This window comes from Hypanus sabinus, chromosome 6 (genome assembly GCF_030144855.1).
Source record: "Hypanus sabinus isolate sHypSab1 chromosome 6, sHypSab1.hap1, whole genome shotgun sequence".
In the NCBI taxonomy this organism is placed as follows: Eukaryota; Metazoa; Chordata; class Chondrichthyes; order Myliobatiformes; family Dasyatidae; genus Hypanus; species Hypanus sabinus.
The window spans coordinates 11,638,753-11,656,803 of NC_082711.1; the positions used below are offsets into that span (position 1 = coordinate 11,638,753).

At 47.8% G+C, this 18,051-nt stretch overlaps 2 protein-coding genes across 5 annotated transcripts in view; both read left to right on the forward strand.

The window, feature by feature from the left end:
- vill (villin-like) overlaps nt 1-18,051 on the forward strand; it is a 117,937-nt gene that overhangs the window by 51,799 nt on the left and 48,087 nt on the right. For all 4 annotated transcript variants that reach the window (XM_059971709.1, XM_059971707.1, XM_059971710.1 and 1 more), the window contains exons 6-8: nt 862-972; nt 12,853-13,058; nt 17,052-17,130. In XM_059971709.1, the coding sequence (XP_059827692.1) occupies nt 862-972; nt 12,853-13,058; nt 17,052-17,130 (396 nt within the window). The remainder of the gene's footprint in view (nt 1-861; nt 973-12,852; nt 13,059-17,051; nt 17,131-18,051) is intronic.
- On the forward strand, nt 3,787-4,788 carry LOC132395307 (uncharacterized protein PF3D7_1120600-like). Its single transcript, XM_059971711.1, has 2 exons — nt 3,787-3,890; nt 3,936-4,788. Exons 1-2 carry the CDS (start codon nt 3,787-3,789, stop codon nt 4,786-4,788), a joined length of 957 nt encoding a protein of 318 aa, XP_059827694.1.

The following is an 18,051-nucleotide window of genomic DNA, read 5'->3' on the forward strand; positions in this document are numbered from 1 at the left end:
ATATGTACCAAAGCGAAAAACTTGTCTTGCAAACTGTTCATACAGATCAAACCACTACACAATGAATTGAGGTAGAACAAGGTAAAGCAATAACAGAATGCAGACTACAGAGAGAGTGCAGTGCAGGGAAACAATAAGGTGCAAAGTCACAATGAGTCAGAATGTCCATCTTATCATACTGGGAATCATTCAATATTCTTATAACATGTACGATAGAAGCTGTCGTCAAGCCTGGTGGTACGAGCTTTCAAGCTTTTGTTTCTTCTGCCTGAAAGGAGAGGGGAGAAGAGAGGATGCCTGTGTGGGGGGGGGGTCTTTGATTACGTTGGCTGGTTTACTGAGGCAGCCAGAAGTGTAGACAGAGTCTGTGGAGGGGAGGCTGGTTTCTGTGATGTGCTGAGTGGTGTCCACAGCTCTCTGCGGTTTTTTGCAGTAACACACGTAACATTTTCCGTACTGAGCCGTGATGCATCTGGATATCTAAGCACAAGAGATTCTGCAGACGCTGGAAACCCAGAGTGACACACAGGGTATGCTGGTGGAACTCAGCAGGTCAGGCAGCATCTACCAGTCGATGTTTCAGGCTGAGGCCCCCTCACCAGAGCTGGAAAACCTTATCGTTCCAGTCCTGATGAAGGGTCTTGTCCTGAAACGTGGACTGTTTATTCCTGTACGTGGATGCTTCTGACTTGCTGAGTTCCTTCACTATTTTGTGTGTGTCACTCAAGGTTTCCAGCATCTGCAGAATCCCTTGTGTTTTAGTTTAGTTGGCCATTTAATTAGTTTTGCATAACATTGTGGGCCGAAGGGCCTGCTCCTGTCTGTACTCGTCTCCGTTCTACGTTATATTTCCGTGTTCAGGTCGACCTTTCCTGGGACAGCTTCAACTTAGGTGACGTTTTCCTTTTGGATCTGGGCAAAGTCATCGTCCAATGGAACGCGCCACAGAGCAACAGGACGGAGAGGTTAAAGGTCAGTTGGATTGGGGAGGTTGATAGGTTCTTGATTAGTCAGGGCATCAAAGGGTACAGGGAGAAGACAGGAGAATGGAGTTGAGAGGGATAATAAATCAGCCATGATGGAATGGTGGAACAGACTCGATGGGCCGAATGGTGAATTCTGTTCCTAAGTCTTATAGTCTATGTTAGCAAAGTAAAATATGGAGGATGATGTTGAAAATCATGGTGTTCCCCCTCCCCACCCTCAGTGACCCTCCGATTAAACCTCCACCACCCAACCCTTGTTCCTTTCACTTTTCGACCTCCGGCTCCCCAGCTCTCCACCACCCCCCTTCCCCACCCCGATCCCAATTTCACTACATGGCCTCTATCAGTGACATGGACACGAGTGGAGTAGGAGTCTAGATTACAACAGGAATGTGATCAGCAGCCGAGGAAAGGCAATTGGAGCTTAATTCAGGAAAAGTTGCATTTGGGCCAGAACAAACCATGAGACCGTAAGACGCAGGAGCAGAATTAGGCAATTATATTCTATTCCTTGTGTTCTGAGGCTGTGCCATCTGGTCCTAGACTCCCCCACTAATCTAAGAAAAAACTTGCTGGCATTGGAGAAGATCCAGAGGAGGCTCACGACAATGATCCTGGGAATGAAAGGGTTAATGAATGAGGAATGTTTGATGGCTCTGGGCTTGGAGTTTAGAAGAATGAGGGAGCATCTCATTGAAACCTATGGAATATTGGAAGTCCTGGGTGGGGTGGAAGTGGAGAGGATGTTTGCTATAGTGAGAGGGTCTAGGAGTAGGGGGCTCAGCCTCTGAAAAGAACAGCACCCTTTAGAAAAGAGATCTGGAGGAATTTCTTCAGCCAGAGGTGGTAAATCTGGAATTAATTGGGTATATTTAAATATTTAGGTATAATGAAGGCAGAGGTTGATAGGTTCTTGATTAGTCAGGGCATCAAAGGGTACAGGGAGAAGACAGGAGAATGGAGTTGAGAGGGATAATAAATCAGCCATGATGGAATGGCGGAACAGACTCGATGGGCCGAATGGTGAATTCTGTTCCTAAGTCTTATAGTCTATGTTAGCAAAGTAAAATATGGAGGATGATGTTGAAAATCATGGTAAATGTTAGGGCCCTGGAGAGTGTGGTAGAACAGAGGGACATGGTAAACGTTAGGACAATGGAGAGTGTGGTAGAACAGAGGGTCATGGTAAACGTTAGGACAATGGAGAGTGTGGTAGAACAGAGGGTCATGGTAAACGTTAGGACAATGGAGAGTGTGGTAGAACAGAGGGACATGGTAAACGTTAGGACAATGGAGAGTGTGGTAGAACAGAGGGACATGGTAAACATTAGGACAATGGAGAGTGTGGTAGAACAGAGGGACATGGTAAACATTAGGACAATGGAGAGTGTGGTAGAACAGAGGGACATGGTAAACGTTAGGACAATGGAGAGTGTGGTAGAACAGAGGGACATGGTAAACGTTAGGACAATGGAGAGTGTGGTAGAACAGAGGGACATGGTAAACGTTAGGGCCCTGGAGAGTGTGGTAGAACAGAGGGACATGGTAAACGTTAGGACAATGGAGAGTGTGGTAGAACAGAGGGTCATGGTAAACGTTAGGACACTGGAGAGTGTGGTAGAACAGAGGGACATGGTAAACGTTAGGGCCCTGGAGAGTGTGGTAGAACAGAGGGACATGGTAAACGTTAGGACAGTGCAGAGTGTGGTAGAACAGAGGGTCATGGTAAACGTTAGGACAGTGCAGAGTGTGGTAGAACAGAGGGTCATGGTAAATGTTAGGACAATGGAGAGTGTGGTAGAACAGAGGGTCATGGTAAACGTTAGGACAATGGAGAGTGTGGTAGAACAGAGGGACATGGTAAACATTAGGACAGTGCAGAGTGTGGTAGAACAGAGGGTCATGGTAAACGTTAGGACAGTGCAGAGTGTGGTAGAACAGAGGGACATGGTAAACATTAGGACAGTGCAGAGTGTGGTAGAACAGAGGGTCATGGTAAACGTTAGGACAGTGCAGAGTGTGGTAGAACAGAGGGTCATGGTAAACGTTAGGACAGTGCAGAGTGTGGTAGAACAGAGGGACATGGTAAACGTTAGGACAGTGCAGAGTGTGGTAGAACAGAGGGTCATGGTAAACGTTAGGACAGTACAGAGTGTGGTAGAACAGAGGGTCATGGTAAACGTTAGGACAATGGAGAGAGTGGTAGAACAGAGGGACATGGTAAATGTTAGGACAATGGAGAGTGTGGTAGAACAGAGGGTCATGGTAAACGTTAGGACAATGGAGAGTGTGGTAGAACAGAGGGACATGGTAAACGTTAGGACAATGGAGAGTGTGGTAGAACAGAGGGACATGGTAAACGTTAGGACAATGGAGAGTGTGGTAGAACAGAGGGACATGGTAAACGTTAGGACAATGGAGAGTGTGGTAGAACAGAGGGACATGGTAAACGTTAGGACAATGGAGAGTGTGGTAGAACAGAGGGACATGGTAAACGTTAGGACAATGGAGAGTGTGGTAGAACAGAGGGACATGGTAAACGTTAGGACAATGGAGAGTGTGGTAGAACAGAGGGACATGGTAAACGTTAGGACAATGGAGAGTGTGGTAGAACAGAGGGACATGGTAAACGTTAGAACAATGGAGAGTGTGGTAGAACAGAGGGACATGGTAAACGTTAGGACAATGGAGAGTGTGGTAGAACAGAGGGACATGGTAAACGTTAGGACAATGGAGAGTGTGGTAGAACAGAGGGACATGGTAAACGTTAGGACTGGAGAGTGTGGTAGAACAGAGGGACATGGTAAACGTTAGGACAATGGAGAGTGTGGTAGAACAGAGGGACATGGTAAACGTTAGGACAGTGCAGAGTGTGGTAGAACAGAGGGACATGGTAAACGTTAGGTCAATGGAGACTGTGGTAGAACAGAGCGACATGGTAAACGTTAGGACAGTGCAGAGTGTGGTAGAACAGAGGGACATGGTAAACGTTAGGACAATGGAGAGTGTGGTAGAACAGAGGGACATGGTAAACATTAGGACAATGGAGAGTGTGGTAGAACAGAGGGACATGGTAAACGTTAGGACAGTGCAGAGTGTGGTAGAACAGAGGGTCATGGTAAACGTTAGGACAGTGCAGAGTGTGGTAGAACAGAGGGTCATGGTAAACGTTAGGACAGTGCAGAGTGTGGTAGAACAGAGGGACATGGTAAACGTTAGAACACTGCAGAGTGTGGTAGAACAGAGGGTCATGGTAAACGTTAGGACAGTGCAGAGTGTGGTAGAACAGAGGGTCATGGTAAACGTTAGGACAATGGAGAGTGTGGTAGAACAGTGGGACATGGTAAATGTTAGGACAATGGAGAGTGTGGTAGAACAGAGGGTCATGGTAAACGTTAGGACAATGGAGAGTGTGGTAGAACAGAGGGACATGGTAAACGTTAGGACAATGGAGAGTGTGGTAGAACAGAGGGACATGGTAAACGTTAGGACAATGGAGAGTGTGGTAGAACAGAGGGACATGGTAAACGTTAGGACAATGGAGAGCGTGGTAGAACAGAGGGACATGGTAAACGTTAGGACAATGGAGAGTGTGGTAGAACAGAGGGACATGGTAAACGTTAGGACAATGGAGAGTGTGGTAGAACAGAGGGACATGGTAAACGTTAGGACAATGGAGAGTGTGGTAGAACAGAGGGACATGGTAAACGTTAGGACAATGGAGAGTGTGGTAGAACAGAGGGACATGGTAAACGTTAGGACTGGAGAGTGTGGTAGAACAGAGGGACATGGTAAACGTTAGGACAATGGAGAGTGTGGTAGAACAGAGGGACATGGTAAACGTTAGGACAGTGCAGAGAGTGGTAGAACAGAGGGACATGATAAACGTTAGGACAGTGCAGAGTGTGGTAGAACAGAGGGACATGGTAAACGTTAGGACAATGGAGAGTGTGGTAGAACAGAGGGACATGGTAAACGTTAGGACAATGGAGAGTGTGGTAGAACAGAGGGACATGGTAAACGTTAGGACAATGGAGAGTGTGGTAGAACAGAGGGACATGGTAAACGTTAGGACAATGGAGAGTGTGGTAGAACAGAGGGACATGGTAAACATTAGGACAGTGCAGAGTGTGGTAGAACAGAGGGACATGGTAAACGTTAGGACAGTGCAGAGTGTGGTAGAACAGAGGGACATGGTAAACGTTAGGACAATGGAGAGTGTGGTAGAACAGAGGGACATGGTAAACGTTAGGACAATGGAGAGTGTGGTAGAACAGAGGGACATGGTAAACATTAGGACAGTGCAGAGTGTGGTAGAACAGAGGGTCATGGTAAACGTTAGGACAGTGCAGAGTGTTTTAGAACAGAGGGACATGGTAAACGTTAGGACAGTGCAGAGTGTGGTAGAACAGAGGGTCATGGTAAACGTTAGGACAGTGCAGAGTGTGGTAGAACAGAGGGTCATGGTAAACGTTAGGACAGTGCAGAGTGTGGTAGAACAGAGGGATATGGTAAACGTTAGAACAGTGCAGAGTGTGGTAGAACAGAGGGTCATGGTAAACGTTAGGACAGTGCAGAGTGTGGTAGAACAGAGGGTCATGGTAAACGTTAGGACAATGGAGAGTGTGGTAGAACAGAGGGACATGGTAAATGTTAGGACAATGGAGAGTGTGGTAGAACAGAGGGTCATGGTAAACGTTAGGACAATGGAGAGTGTGGTAGAACAGAGGGACATGGTAAACGTTAGGACAATGGAGAGTGTGGTAGAACAGAGGGACATGGTAAACGTTAGGACAATGGAGAGTGTGGTAGAACAGAGGGACATGGTAAACGTTAGGACAATGGAGAGCGTGGTAGAACAGAGGGACATGGTAAACGTTAGGACAATGGAGAGTGTGGTAGAACAGAGGGACATGGTAAACGTTAGGACAATGGAGAGTGTGGTAGAACAGAGGGACATGGTAAACGTTAGGACAATGGAGAGTGTGGTAGAACAGAGGGACATGGTAAACGTTAGGACTGGAGAGTGTGGTAGAACAGAGGGACATGGTAAACGTTAGGACAATGGAGAGTGTGGTAGAACAGAGGGACATGGTAAACGTTAGGACAGTGCAGAGTGTGGTAGAACAGAGGGACATGATAAACGTTAGGACAGTGCAGAGTGTGGTAGAACAGAGGGACATGGTAAATGTTAGGACAGTGCAGAGTGTGGTAGAACAGAGGGACATGGTAAACGTTAGGACAATGGAGAGTGTGGTAGAACAGAGGGACATGGTAAACGTTAGGACAATGGAGAGTGTGGTAGAACAGAGGGACATGGTAAACGTTAGGACAATGGAGAGTGTGGTAGAACAGAGGGACATGGTAAACGTTAGGACAATGGAGAGTGTGGTAGAACAGAGGGTCATGGTAAACGTTAGGACAATGGAGAGTGTGGTAGAACAGAGGGTCATGGTAAATGTTAGGACAATGGAGAGTGGTAGAACAGAGGGTCATGGTAAACGTTAGGACAATGGAGAGTGTGGTAGAACAGAGGGACATGGTAAACGTTAGGACAGTGCAGAGTGTGGTAGAACAGAGGGACATGGTAAACGTTAGGACAGTGCAGAGTGTGGTAGAACAGAGGGACATGGTAAATGTTAGGACAGTGCAGAGTGTGGTAGAACAGAGGGACATGGTAAACGTTAGGACAATGGACAGTGTGGTAGAACAGTGGGACATGGTAAACGTTAGGACAATGGAGAGTGTGGTAGAACAGAGGGACATGGTAAACGTTAGGACAATGGAGAGTGTGGTAGAACAGAGGGACATGGTAAACGTTAGGACAATGGAGAGTGTGGTAGAACAGAGGGACATGGTAAACGTTAGGACAATGGAGAGTGTGGTAGAACAGAGGGACATGGTAAACGTTAGGACAGTGGAGAGTGTGGTAGAACAGAGGGTCATGGTAAACGTTAGGACAGTGCAGAGTGTGGTAGAACAGAGGGACATGCTAAACGTTAGGACAATGGAGAGTGTGGTAGAACAGAGGGTCATGGTAAACGTTAGGACAGTGCAGAGTGTGGTAGAACAGAGGGTCATGGTAAACGTTCGGACAATGGAGAGTGTGGTAGAACAGAGGGTCATGGTAAACGTTCGGACAATAGAGAGTGTGGTAGAACAGAGGGTCATGGTAAACGTTAGGACAATGGAGAGTGTGGTAGAACAGAGGGTCATGGTAAACGTTAGGACAGTGCAGAGTGTGGTAGAACAGAGGGTCATGGTAAACGTTCGGACAATGGAGAGTGTGGTAGAACAGAGGGTCATTGTAAACGTTAGGACAATGGAGAGTGTGGTAGAACAGAGGGTCATGGTAAACGTTAGGACAATGGAGAGTGTGGTAGAACAGAGGGTCATGGTAAACGTTAGTGCAATGGAGAGTGTGGTAGAACAGAGGGACATGGTAAACGTTAGGACAATGGAGAGTGTGGTAGAACAGAGGGTCATGGTAAACGTTAGGACAATGGAGAGTGTGGTAGAACAGAGGGTCATGGTAAACGTTAGGACAATGGAGAGTGTGGTAGAACAGAGGGACATGGTAAACGTTAGGACAATGGAGAGTGTGGTAGAACAGAGGGACATGGTAAACGTTAGGACAGTGCAGAGTGTGGTAGAACAGAGGGTCATGGTAAACGTTAGGACAGTGCAGAGTGTGGTAGAACAGAGGGTCATGGTAAACGTTAGGACAGTGCAGAGTGTGGTAGAACAGAGGGACATGGTAAACGTTAGGACAGTGCAGAGTGTGGTAGAACAGAGGGACATGGTAAACGTTAGGACAATGGAGAGTGTGGTAGAACAGAGGGACATGGTAAACGTTAGGACAATGGAGAGTGTGGTAGAACAGAGGGACATGTTAAACGTTAGGACAATGGAGAGTGTGGTAGAACAGAGGGACATGGTAAACGTTAGGACAATGGAGAGTGTGGTAGAACAGAGGGACATGGTAAACGTTAGGACAATGGAGAGTGTGGTAGAACAGAGGGACATGGTAAACGTTAGGACTGGAGAGTGTGGTAGAACAGAGGGACATGGTAAACGTTAGGACAATGGAGAGTGTGGTAGAACAGAGGGACATGGTAAACGTTAGGACAGTGCAGAGTGTGGTAGAACAGAGGGACATGGTAAACGTTAGGACAATGGAGAGTGTGGTAGAACAGAGCGACATGGTAAACGTTAGGACAGTGCAGAGTGTGGTAGAACAGAGGGACATGGTAAACGTTAGGACAGTGCAGAGTGTGGTAGAACAGAGGGACATGGTAAACGTTAGGACAGTGCAGAGTGTGGTAGAACAGAGGGACATGGTAAACGTTAGGACAGTGCAGAGTGTGGTAGAACAGAGGGACATGGTAAACGTTAGGACAGTGCAGAGTGTGGTAGAACAGAGGGACATGGTAAATGTTAGGACAATGGAGAGTGTGGTAGAACAGAGGGACATGGTAAATGTTAGGACAATGGAGAGTGTGGTAGAACAGAGGGACATGGTAAATGTTAGGACAGTGCAGAGTGTGGTAGAACAGAGGGTCATGGTAAACGTTAGGACAATGGAGAGTGTGGTAGAACAGAGGGACATGGTAAACGTTAGGACAATGGAGAGTGTGGTAGAACAGAGGGACATGGTAAATGTTAGGACAATGGAGAGTGTGGTAGAACAGAGGGACATGGTAAATGTTAGGACAGTGCAGAGTGTGGTAGAACAGAGGGTCATGGTAAACGTTAGGACAATGGAGAGTGTGGTAGAACAGAGGGACATGGTAAACGTTAGGACAATGGAGAGTGTGGTAGAACAGAGGGACATGGTAAACGTTAGGACAATGGAGAGTGTGGTAGAACAGAGGGACATGGTAAACATTAGGACAGTGCAGAGTGTGGTAGAACAGAGGGACATGGTAAACGTTAGGACAGTGCAGAGTGTGGTAGAACAGAGGGACATGGTAAACGTTAGGACAATGGAGAGTGTGGTAGAACAGAGGGACATGGTAAACGTTAGGACAATGGAGAGTGTGGTAGAACAGAGGGACATGGTAAACATTAGGACAGTGCAGAGTGTGGTAGAACAGAGGATCATGGTAAACGTTAGGACAGTGCAGAGTGTGGTAGAACAGAGGGACATGGTAAACGTTAGGACAGTGCAGAGTGTGGTAGAACAGAGGGTCATGGTAAACGTTAGGACAGTGCAGAGTGTGGTAGAACAGAGGGTCATGGTAAACGTTAGGACAGTGCAGAGTGTGGTAGAACAGAGGGACATGGTAAACGTTAGAACAGTGCAGAGTGTGGTAGAACAGAGGGTCATGGTAAACGTTAGGACAGTGCAGAGTGTGGTAGAACAGAGGGTCATGGTAAACGTTAGGACAATGGAGAGTGTGGTAGAACAGAGGGACATGGTAAATGTTAGGACAATGGAGAGTGTGGTAGAACAGAGGGTCATGGTAAACGTTAGGACAATGGAGAGTGTGGTAGAACAGAGGGACATGGTAAACGTTAGGACAATGGAGAGTGTGGTAGAACAGAGGGACATGGTAAACGTTAGGACAATGGAGAGTGTGGTAGAACAGAGGGACATGGTAAACGTTAGGACAATGGAGAGCGTGGTAGAACAGAGGGACATGGTAAACGTTAGGACAATGGAGAGTGTGGTAGAACAGAGGGACATGGTAAACGTTAGGACAATGGAGAGTGTGGTAGAACAGAGGGACATGGTAAACGTTAGGACAATGGAGAGTGTGGTAGAACAGAGGAACATGGTAAACGTTAGGACAATGGAGAGTGTGGTAGAACAGAGGGACATGGTAAACGTCAGGACTGGAGAGTGTGGTAGAACAGAGGGACATGGTAAACGTTAGGACAATGGAGAGTGTGGTAGAACAGAGGGACATGGTAAACGTTAGGACAGTGCAGAGTGTGGTAGAACAGAGGGACATGATAAACGTTAGGACAGTGCAGAGTGTGGTAGAACAGAGGGACATGGTAAATGTTAGGACAGTGCAGAGTGTGGTAGAACAGAGGGACATGGTAAACGTTAGGACAATGGAGAGTGTGGTAGAACAGAGGGACATGGTAAACGTTAGGACAATGGAGAGTGTGGTAGAACAGAGGGACATGGTAAACGTTAGGACAATGGAGAGTGTGGTAGAACAGAGGGACATGGTAAACGTTAGGACAATGGAGAGTGTGGTAGAACAGAGGGTCATGGTAAACGTTAGGACAATGGAGAGTGTGGTAGAACAGAGGGTCATGGTAAACGTTAGGACAATGGAGAGTGGTAGAACAGAGGGTCATGGTAAACGTTAGGACAATGGAGAGTGTGGTAGAACAGAGGGACATGGTAAACGTTAGGACAGTGCAGAGTGTGGTAGAACAGAGGGACATGGTAAACGTTAGGACAGTGCAGAGTGTGGTAGAACAGAGGGTCATGGTAAACGTTAGGACAGTGCAGAGTGTGGTAGAACAGAGGGACATGGTAAACGTTAGGACAGTGCAGAGTGTGGTAGAACAGAGGGACATGGTAAACGTTAGGACAGTGCAGAGTGTGGTAGAACAGAGGGACATGGTAAATGTTAGGACAGTGCAGAGTGTGGTAGAACAGAGGGACATGGTAAACGTTAGGACAATGGACAGTGTGGTAGAACAGTGGGACATGGTAAACGTTAGGACAATGGAGAGTGTGGTAGAACAGAGGGACATGGTAAACGTTAGGACAATGGAGAGTGTGGTAGAACAGAGGGACATGGTAAACGTTAGGACAATGGAGAGTGTGGTAGAACAGAGGGACATGGTAAACGTTAGGACAGTGGAGAGTGTGGTAGAACAGAGGGTCATGGTAAACGTTAGGACAGTGCAGAGTGTGGTAGAACAGAGGGACATGCTAAACGTTAGGACAATGGAGAGTGTGGTAGAACAGAGGGTCATGGTAAACGTTAGGACAGTGCAGAGTGTGGTAGAACAGAGGGTCATGGTAAACGTTAGGACAATGGAGAGTGTGGTAGAACAGAGAGTCATGGTAAACGTTCGGACAATGGAGAGTGTGGTAGAACAGAGGGTCATGGTAAACGTTAGGACAATGGAGAGTGTGGTAGAACAGAGGGTCATGGTAAACGTTAGGACAATGGAGAGTGTGGTAGAACAGAGGGTCATGGTAAACGTTAGTGCAATGGAGAGTGTGGTAGAACAGAGGGACGGTAAACGTTAGGACAATGGAGAGTGTGGTAGAACAGAGGGTCATGGTAAACGTTAGGACAATGGAGAGTGTGGTAGAACAGAGGGTCATGGTAAACGTTAGGACAATGGAGAGTGTGGTAGAACAGAGGGACATGGTAAACGTTAGGACAGTGCAGAGTGTGGTAGAACAGAGGGACATGGTAAACGTTAGGACAGTGCAGAGTGTGGTAGAACAGAGGGTCATGGTAAACGTTAGGACAGTGCAGAGTGTGGTAGAACAGAGGGTCATGGTAAACGTTAGGACAGTGCAGAGTGTGGTAGAACAGAGGGACATGGTAAACGTTAGGACAATGGAGAGTGTGGTAGAACAGAGGGTCATGGTAAACGTTAGGACAATGGAGAGTGTGGTAGAACAGAGGGTCATGGTAAACGTTAGGACAATGGAGAGTGTGGTAGCACAGAGGGACATGGTAAACGTTAGGACAATGGAGAGTGTGGTAGAACAGAGGGACATGGTAAACGTTAGGACAATGGAGAGTGTGGTAGAACAGAGGGACATTGAGAATACACATACACGGTTCCATGAAAGTAGAGACACAGCTAGACAGAATGTTGAAGAAGGTGTTTGTCATGTTGGCCTTTATTGGTTGGGATACTGAGTCTATGAGCTGGGGCAAAATGATGCAGCTCTATAAGATATTAGTTAAGGCCACGTTTGGGGGGCTGCGTATAGTTGTGGTCACTCTGTTATGGGAAAGGTGGCTGAACTGAAACGAGTTCCCTGAAAGCTCATGAGGATGATGGCAGGACTTAGGGGGGAGGTTGTACACAGCAGACTGTGGGGTGACCTTATACGGGTGTATAAAATCAAGGATAGTATAGACTGTGTGAATGCTGACAGTCATTTTCACAGGGCTGGGGAATCAGGAACTTAGGGGCATGTGTTTGAGGTGAGAGGAGAGAAATCTAATGAGAAACTGTGGGGCAGGTTTTTTACCCAGAGGATAGTCAGTATATGGGGCAAAATGCCAGGGGAAGTGGGTGCAGTAAGAGCATGAGCGACATTTAAAATGGTGGTGGGCAGGGACAGGGTTAGGAACTGATGAGAGCGATGTGGAACTGGCTCAGTTTGGAATCTTAGGCGAAAGGTTCTGTCCCAGTGCTCTAGGATTCTGTGTCGGGCGGTCTGCAGGGCATCCAGGGACCTGGAGATGTGAGCAGATGGTCGGAGGGGTGAGGAAGCGACGTTGTGCCTGAACCTGCATGGATAACTTCACTCACCCCAACACTGAACTGATTCCACAACCTATAAACTCACTTTCAAAACCTCTACAGCTTACGTTCTCAATATTGGTCTAAATAGTTTAAAAAAAAATATTTGTACAATTTCCTGTCCTTTGCACATGGGCTGTTTGTCTATGTCAGGTGCAGTCAATCTATTGTGTCTCTTTGCAATTGCCCACAAGCTAATGAACCCCGGGGTTGTAAATGATGGCATATATCGGGGGTTCCCAACCTGAGGTCTATAGACCCCCGGTTAATGGTAGCGGTCCGTCACATGAAAAAGGCTGGAAACTCTGACGTATATGTACTTTGATAATAAACTTACTTTGAACTTTGAGGTCGCTGTGACATTGGCGTGTCTCTTCCTTTCTCCCCCGCGCACACGTAGGCCCTGCTGCTCGCCCAGGACATCAGGGACCGCGAGCGAGGAGGCAGGGCGCAGATCGGCATCGTGGACGGGGATCAGGAGAACCAGAGCCCTGAGCTGATGAAGATCGTGACGGCCAGTCTGGGAGAGCGGAGGGGCGAGCTGAAGGAGGCTATACCGGACGAAGAGGCCGACCAGCTCCAGAAGTCCAACATCAGGCTCTACCAGTAAGTGTCCATCAGGCTTCTCACCCTTCTGTGGTCCTTCACCATTCCACCAGCGGTGATCCGGCATGAGGACTTATCAGCCTGGCCCAAAGTCTCTGACCAGTACACCGTCACCCCTTCTTCCTCCTTCTATTCCCCATTCTGTTACCCACTCACCTCTTCTCTTCTTGCTGGCTGGTGGCGTAGTGGCATCAGTGCCGGACTTCGGAGCGAAGGCTCCCGAGTTCGAATCTAGCCGACTCCCTTGCACGCTTTCCATCCGTGCTGGCTTGAGCGTCGAGCTAGCAACTCGGCCTCGTAAAAATAAGAAAGCCTGCTAAAAAAACACCGTCACGATGGTGTCCTGATGACTCCACTTCCTCCTCTTCTTCTTCTCTTCTTAACTGCCCATCACATCCCTCCTCCTTCCTTTCCCCAATGCTCCACCCTCCTTCCTCAGCCCTTCATCTATCCCCTCACAGATTCTCAGTTCCCCACCCACCCACCTTCTTCCTTACCTGAACTCTTACCTATTACCTCAGCTTGTATTACTTCCCCTCCCCACCGATGTAAATTGGGGGACCGCTTTGTCAAGCACCTCCGCTCCTTCTGCCAAAAGTGGAATTTCCCAGTGGCCACCCATTTTAATCCCTATCCCCGTTCCCATTCCAACATGTCAGTCCATGGCCTCCTCTTTTGCCACGATGAGACCACCCTCGGGTTGGAGGAGCAACACCTCATATTCTGTCTAGTAGCCTCCAACCTTGTGACAAGAACATCGATTTCTCTTTCTGGTAAATTTTTCCCTCCCCTTTCCCTCTTTTATTCCTCGCTTTGGACTCCTGACCTGTCTATCACCTACCCCTGGTGCCCCTCCTCCTTTCCTCTCCCGCATGACCCACTCCCCCTCCCCTATCAGATTCCTTCTGCTCCAGCCCTTTACCCTTTCCACCCACCAGGCTTCACCCATCACCTTCGAGCTACCCCTCTTCGCTTCGCCCCCACCTTGTTAACCCTTCCTTTCCAATCCTGAAGAAAGGTCTCGACCCAAAATGTCAGCCGTCTATTCATTTCCATAGCTGCTGCCTGACCTGCTGAGTTCCTCCAGAATTTTGTGTGTGTTGTTCTGGATTTCCAGCACCAGCAGAGTGTCCTGTGTTTCTGATTTTAAAGGACTGGGGATGCTGGTCAGTATGGATGTGTTGGGCCGAAGGGCTTGTTTCTGGGCTCTATGTCTGTTCCATGGTATCAATGACACATTGGGCAAAAACAGCATCTCAAGGTGTGTTTAACAATAATGGAGATATCTGGGTAGTTCAGGTTGCCTAACTACAGGAAAGGTATCAATAAGATTGAGAGAGTGCATATTCCAAAGCACAGTGAAAAGCTGTTCATAAGGATCAGATCATTACACAGTGCATTGAGGTAGAACAAGGTAAAACAATAACAGAATGCAGAATGAAGTGTAACAGTCACAGAGAGAGTGCAGTGCAGGTGAAGAGCTGTGAAATCCGTTGTTTTGCAGCAGCAGTAGAGGGAATGACATAAAAATCACTATAGGTTACAAAAATCAAATTAGTAGCACAAAAATGATTGATAAGGTAGTGTTTGTGGGTTCATGGACCATTCAGAAGTCTCCTGGTGGAGGTTGTGTGTTGTTCTGGAATTCACTCTCCCTTCCTTTTCACTGCCGATGAGGGGTTTTGGCCTGAATCGATGACTGTTCATTCCCCTCCATAGATACCTTTTTCTCCCCTTTGGCCCCAAACACATTTGATATCGAACACTTCCCATCTGTGTTAGTTGTGGAAAAGGACATTTTAGATGGAGAATTCGGGGGTGGGGGGCAATGGCCAAATTCTGAAACTCGCTGAGTTCTGCCAACTTTCTGGATTTCCAGCATCTGCAGAATCTCTGCTTCTGATAGTTAAATGTGGACCTTCCAGCTCCTGTCCCTCCTTTACTCCAAAACTATTACCTTTCCCCAGCGGTAAGTCTGATTAACACCTCCATCCACCAACCCACCCTCCACACCCCCAATCACCACGACTTTATCATTTCCTGTCAGTCACCTTGTGAACAGACACTCTTGTGCCTAGAGTCACTTTACGGGCTCAATCTCTGTACAGTATATAGATAGATGATACTCTGTTGATCCTAAAGGAAATCACAGTGTCACAGTAGCATTGCAAGTGCACAGATATACAAATATTAGAAGAGAAGAAAGAAAGAATAAAAAATAAATTACCTCAAGCAGTCCAACAGGAGGGGGTCATCACTTCCCCGGCTCATTTAGAGTCTAATGGCTGAGGGTAATAATGACCTCATAGAGCGCTCGTGGGAGCAGTGCCGTTGTCTTAGTCGATTACTGAAAATGCTCCTTTATTCAGCCAAGGTGACACATAAGGGTGAGAAACATTGTCCAGAGTCGCCATGATTTTCCGAAGGATTCTTTGTTCCACCACAGCCTCCAGTTTGACCCCAAAAATCGAGCCAGCCTTTCCCGTTGGCATCACCCATGTCGATGCCACTGCCCCAGCACACCTGTACTGACAATAACAGATTGGTAGAACATGTGAAGGAGAGGCCTGCGTACTCCAAAGGACCTCAGTCTCCTCAGGAAGTAGAGGCGACTCCAGCCCTTCTTGTACACAGCCTCTGTGTTGGTGCTCCACCCAAGTCTGTCGTCCAGGTGCACCCTCAGGTACTTGTTGGTCCTCACCACACCCACGTCCTCACCATCAATAGAAACAGGGATCCTTTCATCCTCCCTTTATACACCCAACTATTGCTGCGTCATCAGAGAATTTCTGCAAACGACATGACGCAGTGTTTTAGAAAAGTCCAGGGTAAACAGGAAGGGAGCCAATACAGTCCGCTGTGGGGCCCCAGTGCTGCTTACACCCATGTCTGACACACAGCTCTGAAACCGCACGAACTGTGGTCTGCTGGTCCATTATCCAGGATGCAACGGAAGTGACAACCTTCATTGAACAAAGTTTCTCCCCCAGCGATGAGGGCTGTGACAGTATTGAAGGCACTTGAGAAATCAAAACAACACGATCCTCACAGTGCAGTGCTGCGCTGCTTATCCAAATGGGAATCGGCTCTGCTCAGCAGGTAGGTGACAGCATCATCAGCCCCAGTGTTCTCCAGGCAGGGATTGAGGGTTGATCTGACCAGGGGTTGGAGATGAGCCAGGACCAGCTTCTCTAGGGTCTTCATGATGTGAGAGGTCAGGGCCACAGGACAGATTCAACACTTTATGTTGGCCCTTTTGGGTACTGGGACCACACATGATGTTCTCCACACAGTCAAGACCATTTCCAGTCTGAGGCTCAGATTAAAACTGTTTTGGAGAACTCCACAGAACTGCTTAGCACACTCCTTCAGGATCACACCATCCAGTCCCAATCCCTTCCCCAGTTTCCCCTTCTCTCCAGCTCAGTAGTGAAGGTGAGTCCATGCTGTCTGGTAGGCTGGTGGAGGTGAAGACCTGGTAGTTGGTATGTGGAGGTGCAGGGGAAGGAAGGGATGTGGACAGTTGGTGCTGAGGGAGCATTGGGTGCCTTGGTACCTGCACTGTCAGCTTTCCTATGTATTTATAGTGGCTGTATTTTTTTCAAGTGTACTTTTTTAATACTTATTGTGTCAGAACCAGAGTAACAATCACTTTGTTCTCCTTTCTGCTCGTGTACTGGAGAACGATGGTAGTAATGAGAAGAGAGCATGTCCAGGTGGTGAGGGGCTTTAATGAGTTTCCTGAGGCACCATGTTGAAGTGTCTCGACGGTGTGGGGAGGAAGGGTTGAGCCGTGATGGAGCGAGTTGAGTCTGTAACACTCACAGCCTCCACACCAGTCAGAATGCTGGTTCCTATGGACACAACCCCAAAGAGGGGCGAGCAATCAGCTCGGGCATATCCCTCCACCCACAAATGGCCACTGTCATAGGCTCGTCACCCCCTCCGTCTCCGTTCACGACTGGATTTGACCGGGTTTGTTTCTCTTTATAGTGTTTCCGATGAGACGGGGAATCTGATGGTGCAAGAGGTAGCCACTCGACCGCTGACCCAGGACCTACTGAAGCACGAGGTGAACATGCGTGCTAACGTGAAAGGCCAGCACCCGACAGGGGCCATCCCCCAGCCACTACCCCCCCCTATTCCGTATCCCATACCCGATCCTAGTGTCCAAATCCTGGAGTCTGGACAGCTTCCCAGGATACCAGCTACTGTTCCTTATCCAGGATTCCTGCCAGTCACACCTCCAATCCAGGACTCCAGATTCCATTCCTTTTCCTGAACTTCATCCAACCTGCCCCCAGTCCTCGATTTGAGATCCTAGTCCTGATTCCAGACTCCAGCCAATCCCTGTAAAACCCTGGATCCCAGATCCTAGTCCTGATTCCGGACTCCAACTAACCACCTCCAGTCCAGGATCCAACACGATCATTTCCGATCCCTAGCTAATCATTCCCAATTCTGGATCCAGTGCTACTATTCCTGATTCCATGAGACCATAAAACCATGAGATATAGGAGGCCATTCAGCCCATTGAGTCTGCTCTGCCATTCCATTATGGTGGATTTATTATCCCCGTCAACTCCACTCTCCTGCCTTTGACGCCCCAACTAATCAAGAACATATCAACCTCCACTTTAAATATACCCAGCGACTTGGCCTCCACAGCTGTCCGTGACAATGAAATCTACAGATTCACCGCCCTCTGACAATAGAAATTCCTCCTTGTCTCTGTTCTAAAGGGATGTTCATCTATTCTGAGGCTGTGCCCTCTGGTCCTAGACTTCCACACTATAGGAAACATCCTCTCCACATCCACTGTCTTGGCCTTTCAATATTCAACAGGTTTCAATGAGATCACCTGTCATTCTTCTAAACTCCTGTGAGTGCAGGTCCAGCGCCATCAAACGCTCCTCATACACCAACCTTTTTATTCGTGGGATTGATCTGGTCTTCAGGTGATCATTCCCAAACCAAGATGCCATGTAAATAT

Excerpts from the sequence above, each read along its gene's own strand:
- LOC132395307 (XM_059971711.1), top strand. The coding sequence starts at position 3,787 with ATGGTAAACGTTAGGACAATGGAGAGTGTGGTAGAACAGAGGGACATG. Across the intron at positions 3,891-3,935 it reads AGGGACATGGTAAACGTTAG|GACAGTGCAGAGTGTGGTAG; the intron begins GTCAATGGAGAC and ends GGTAAACGTTAG.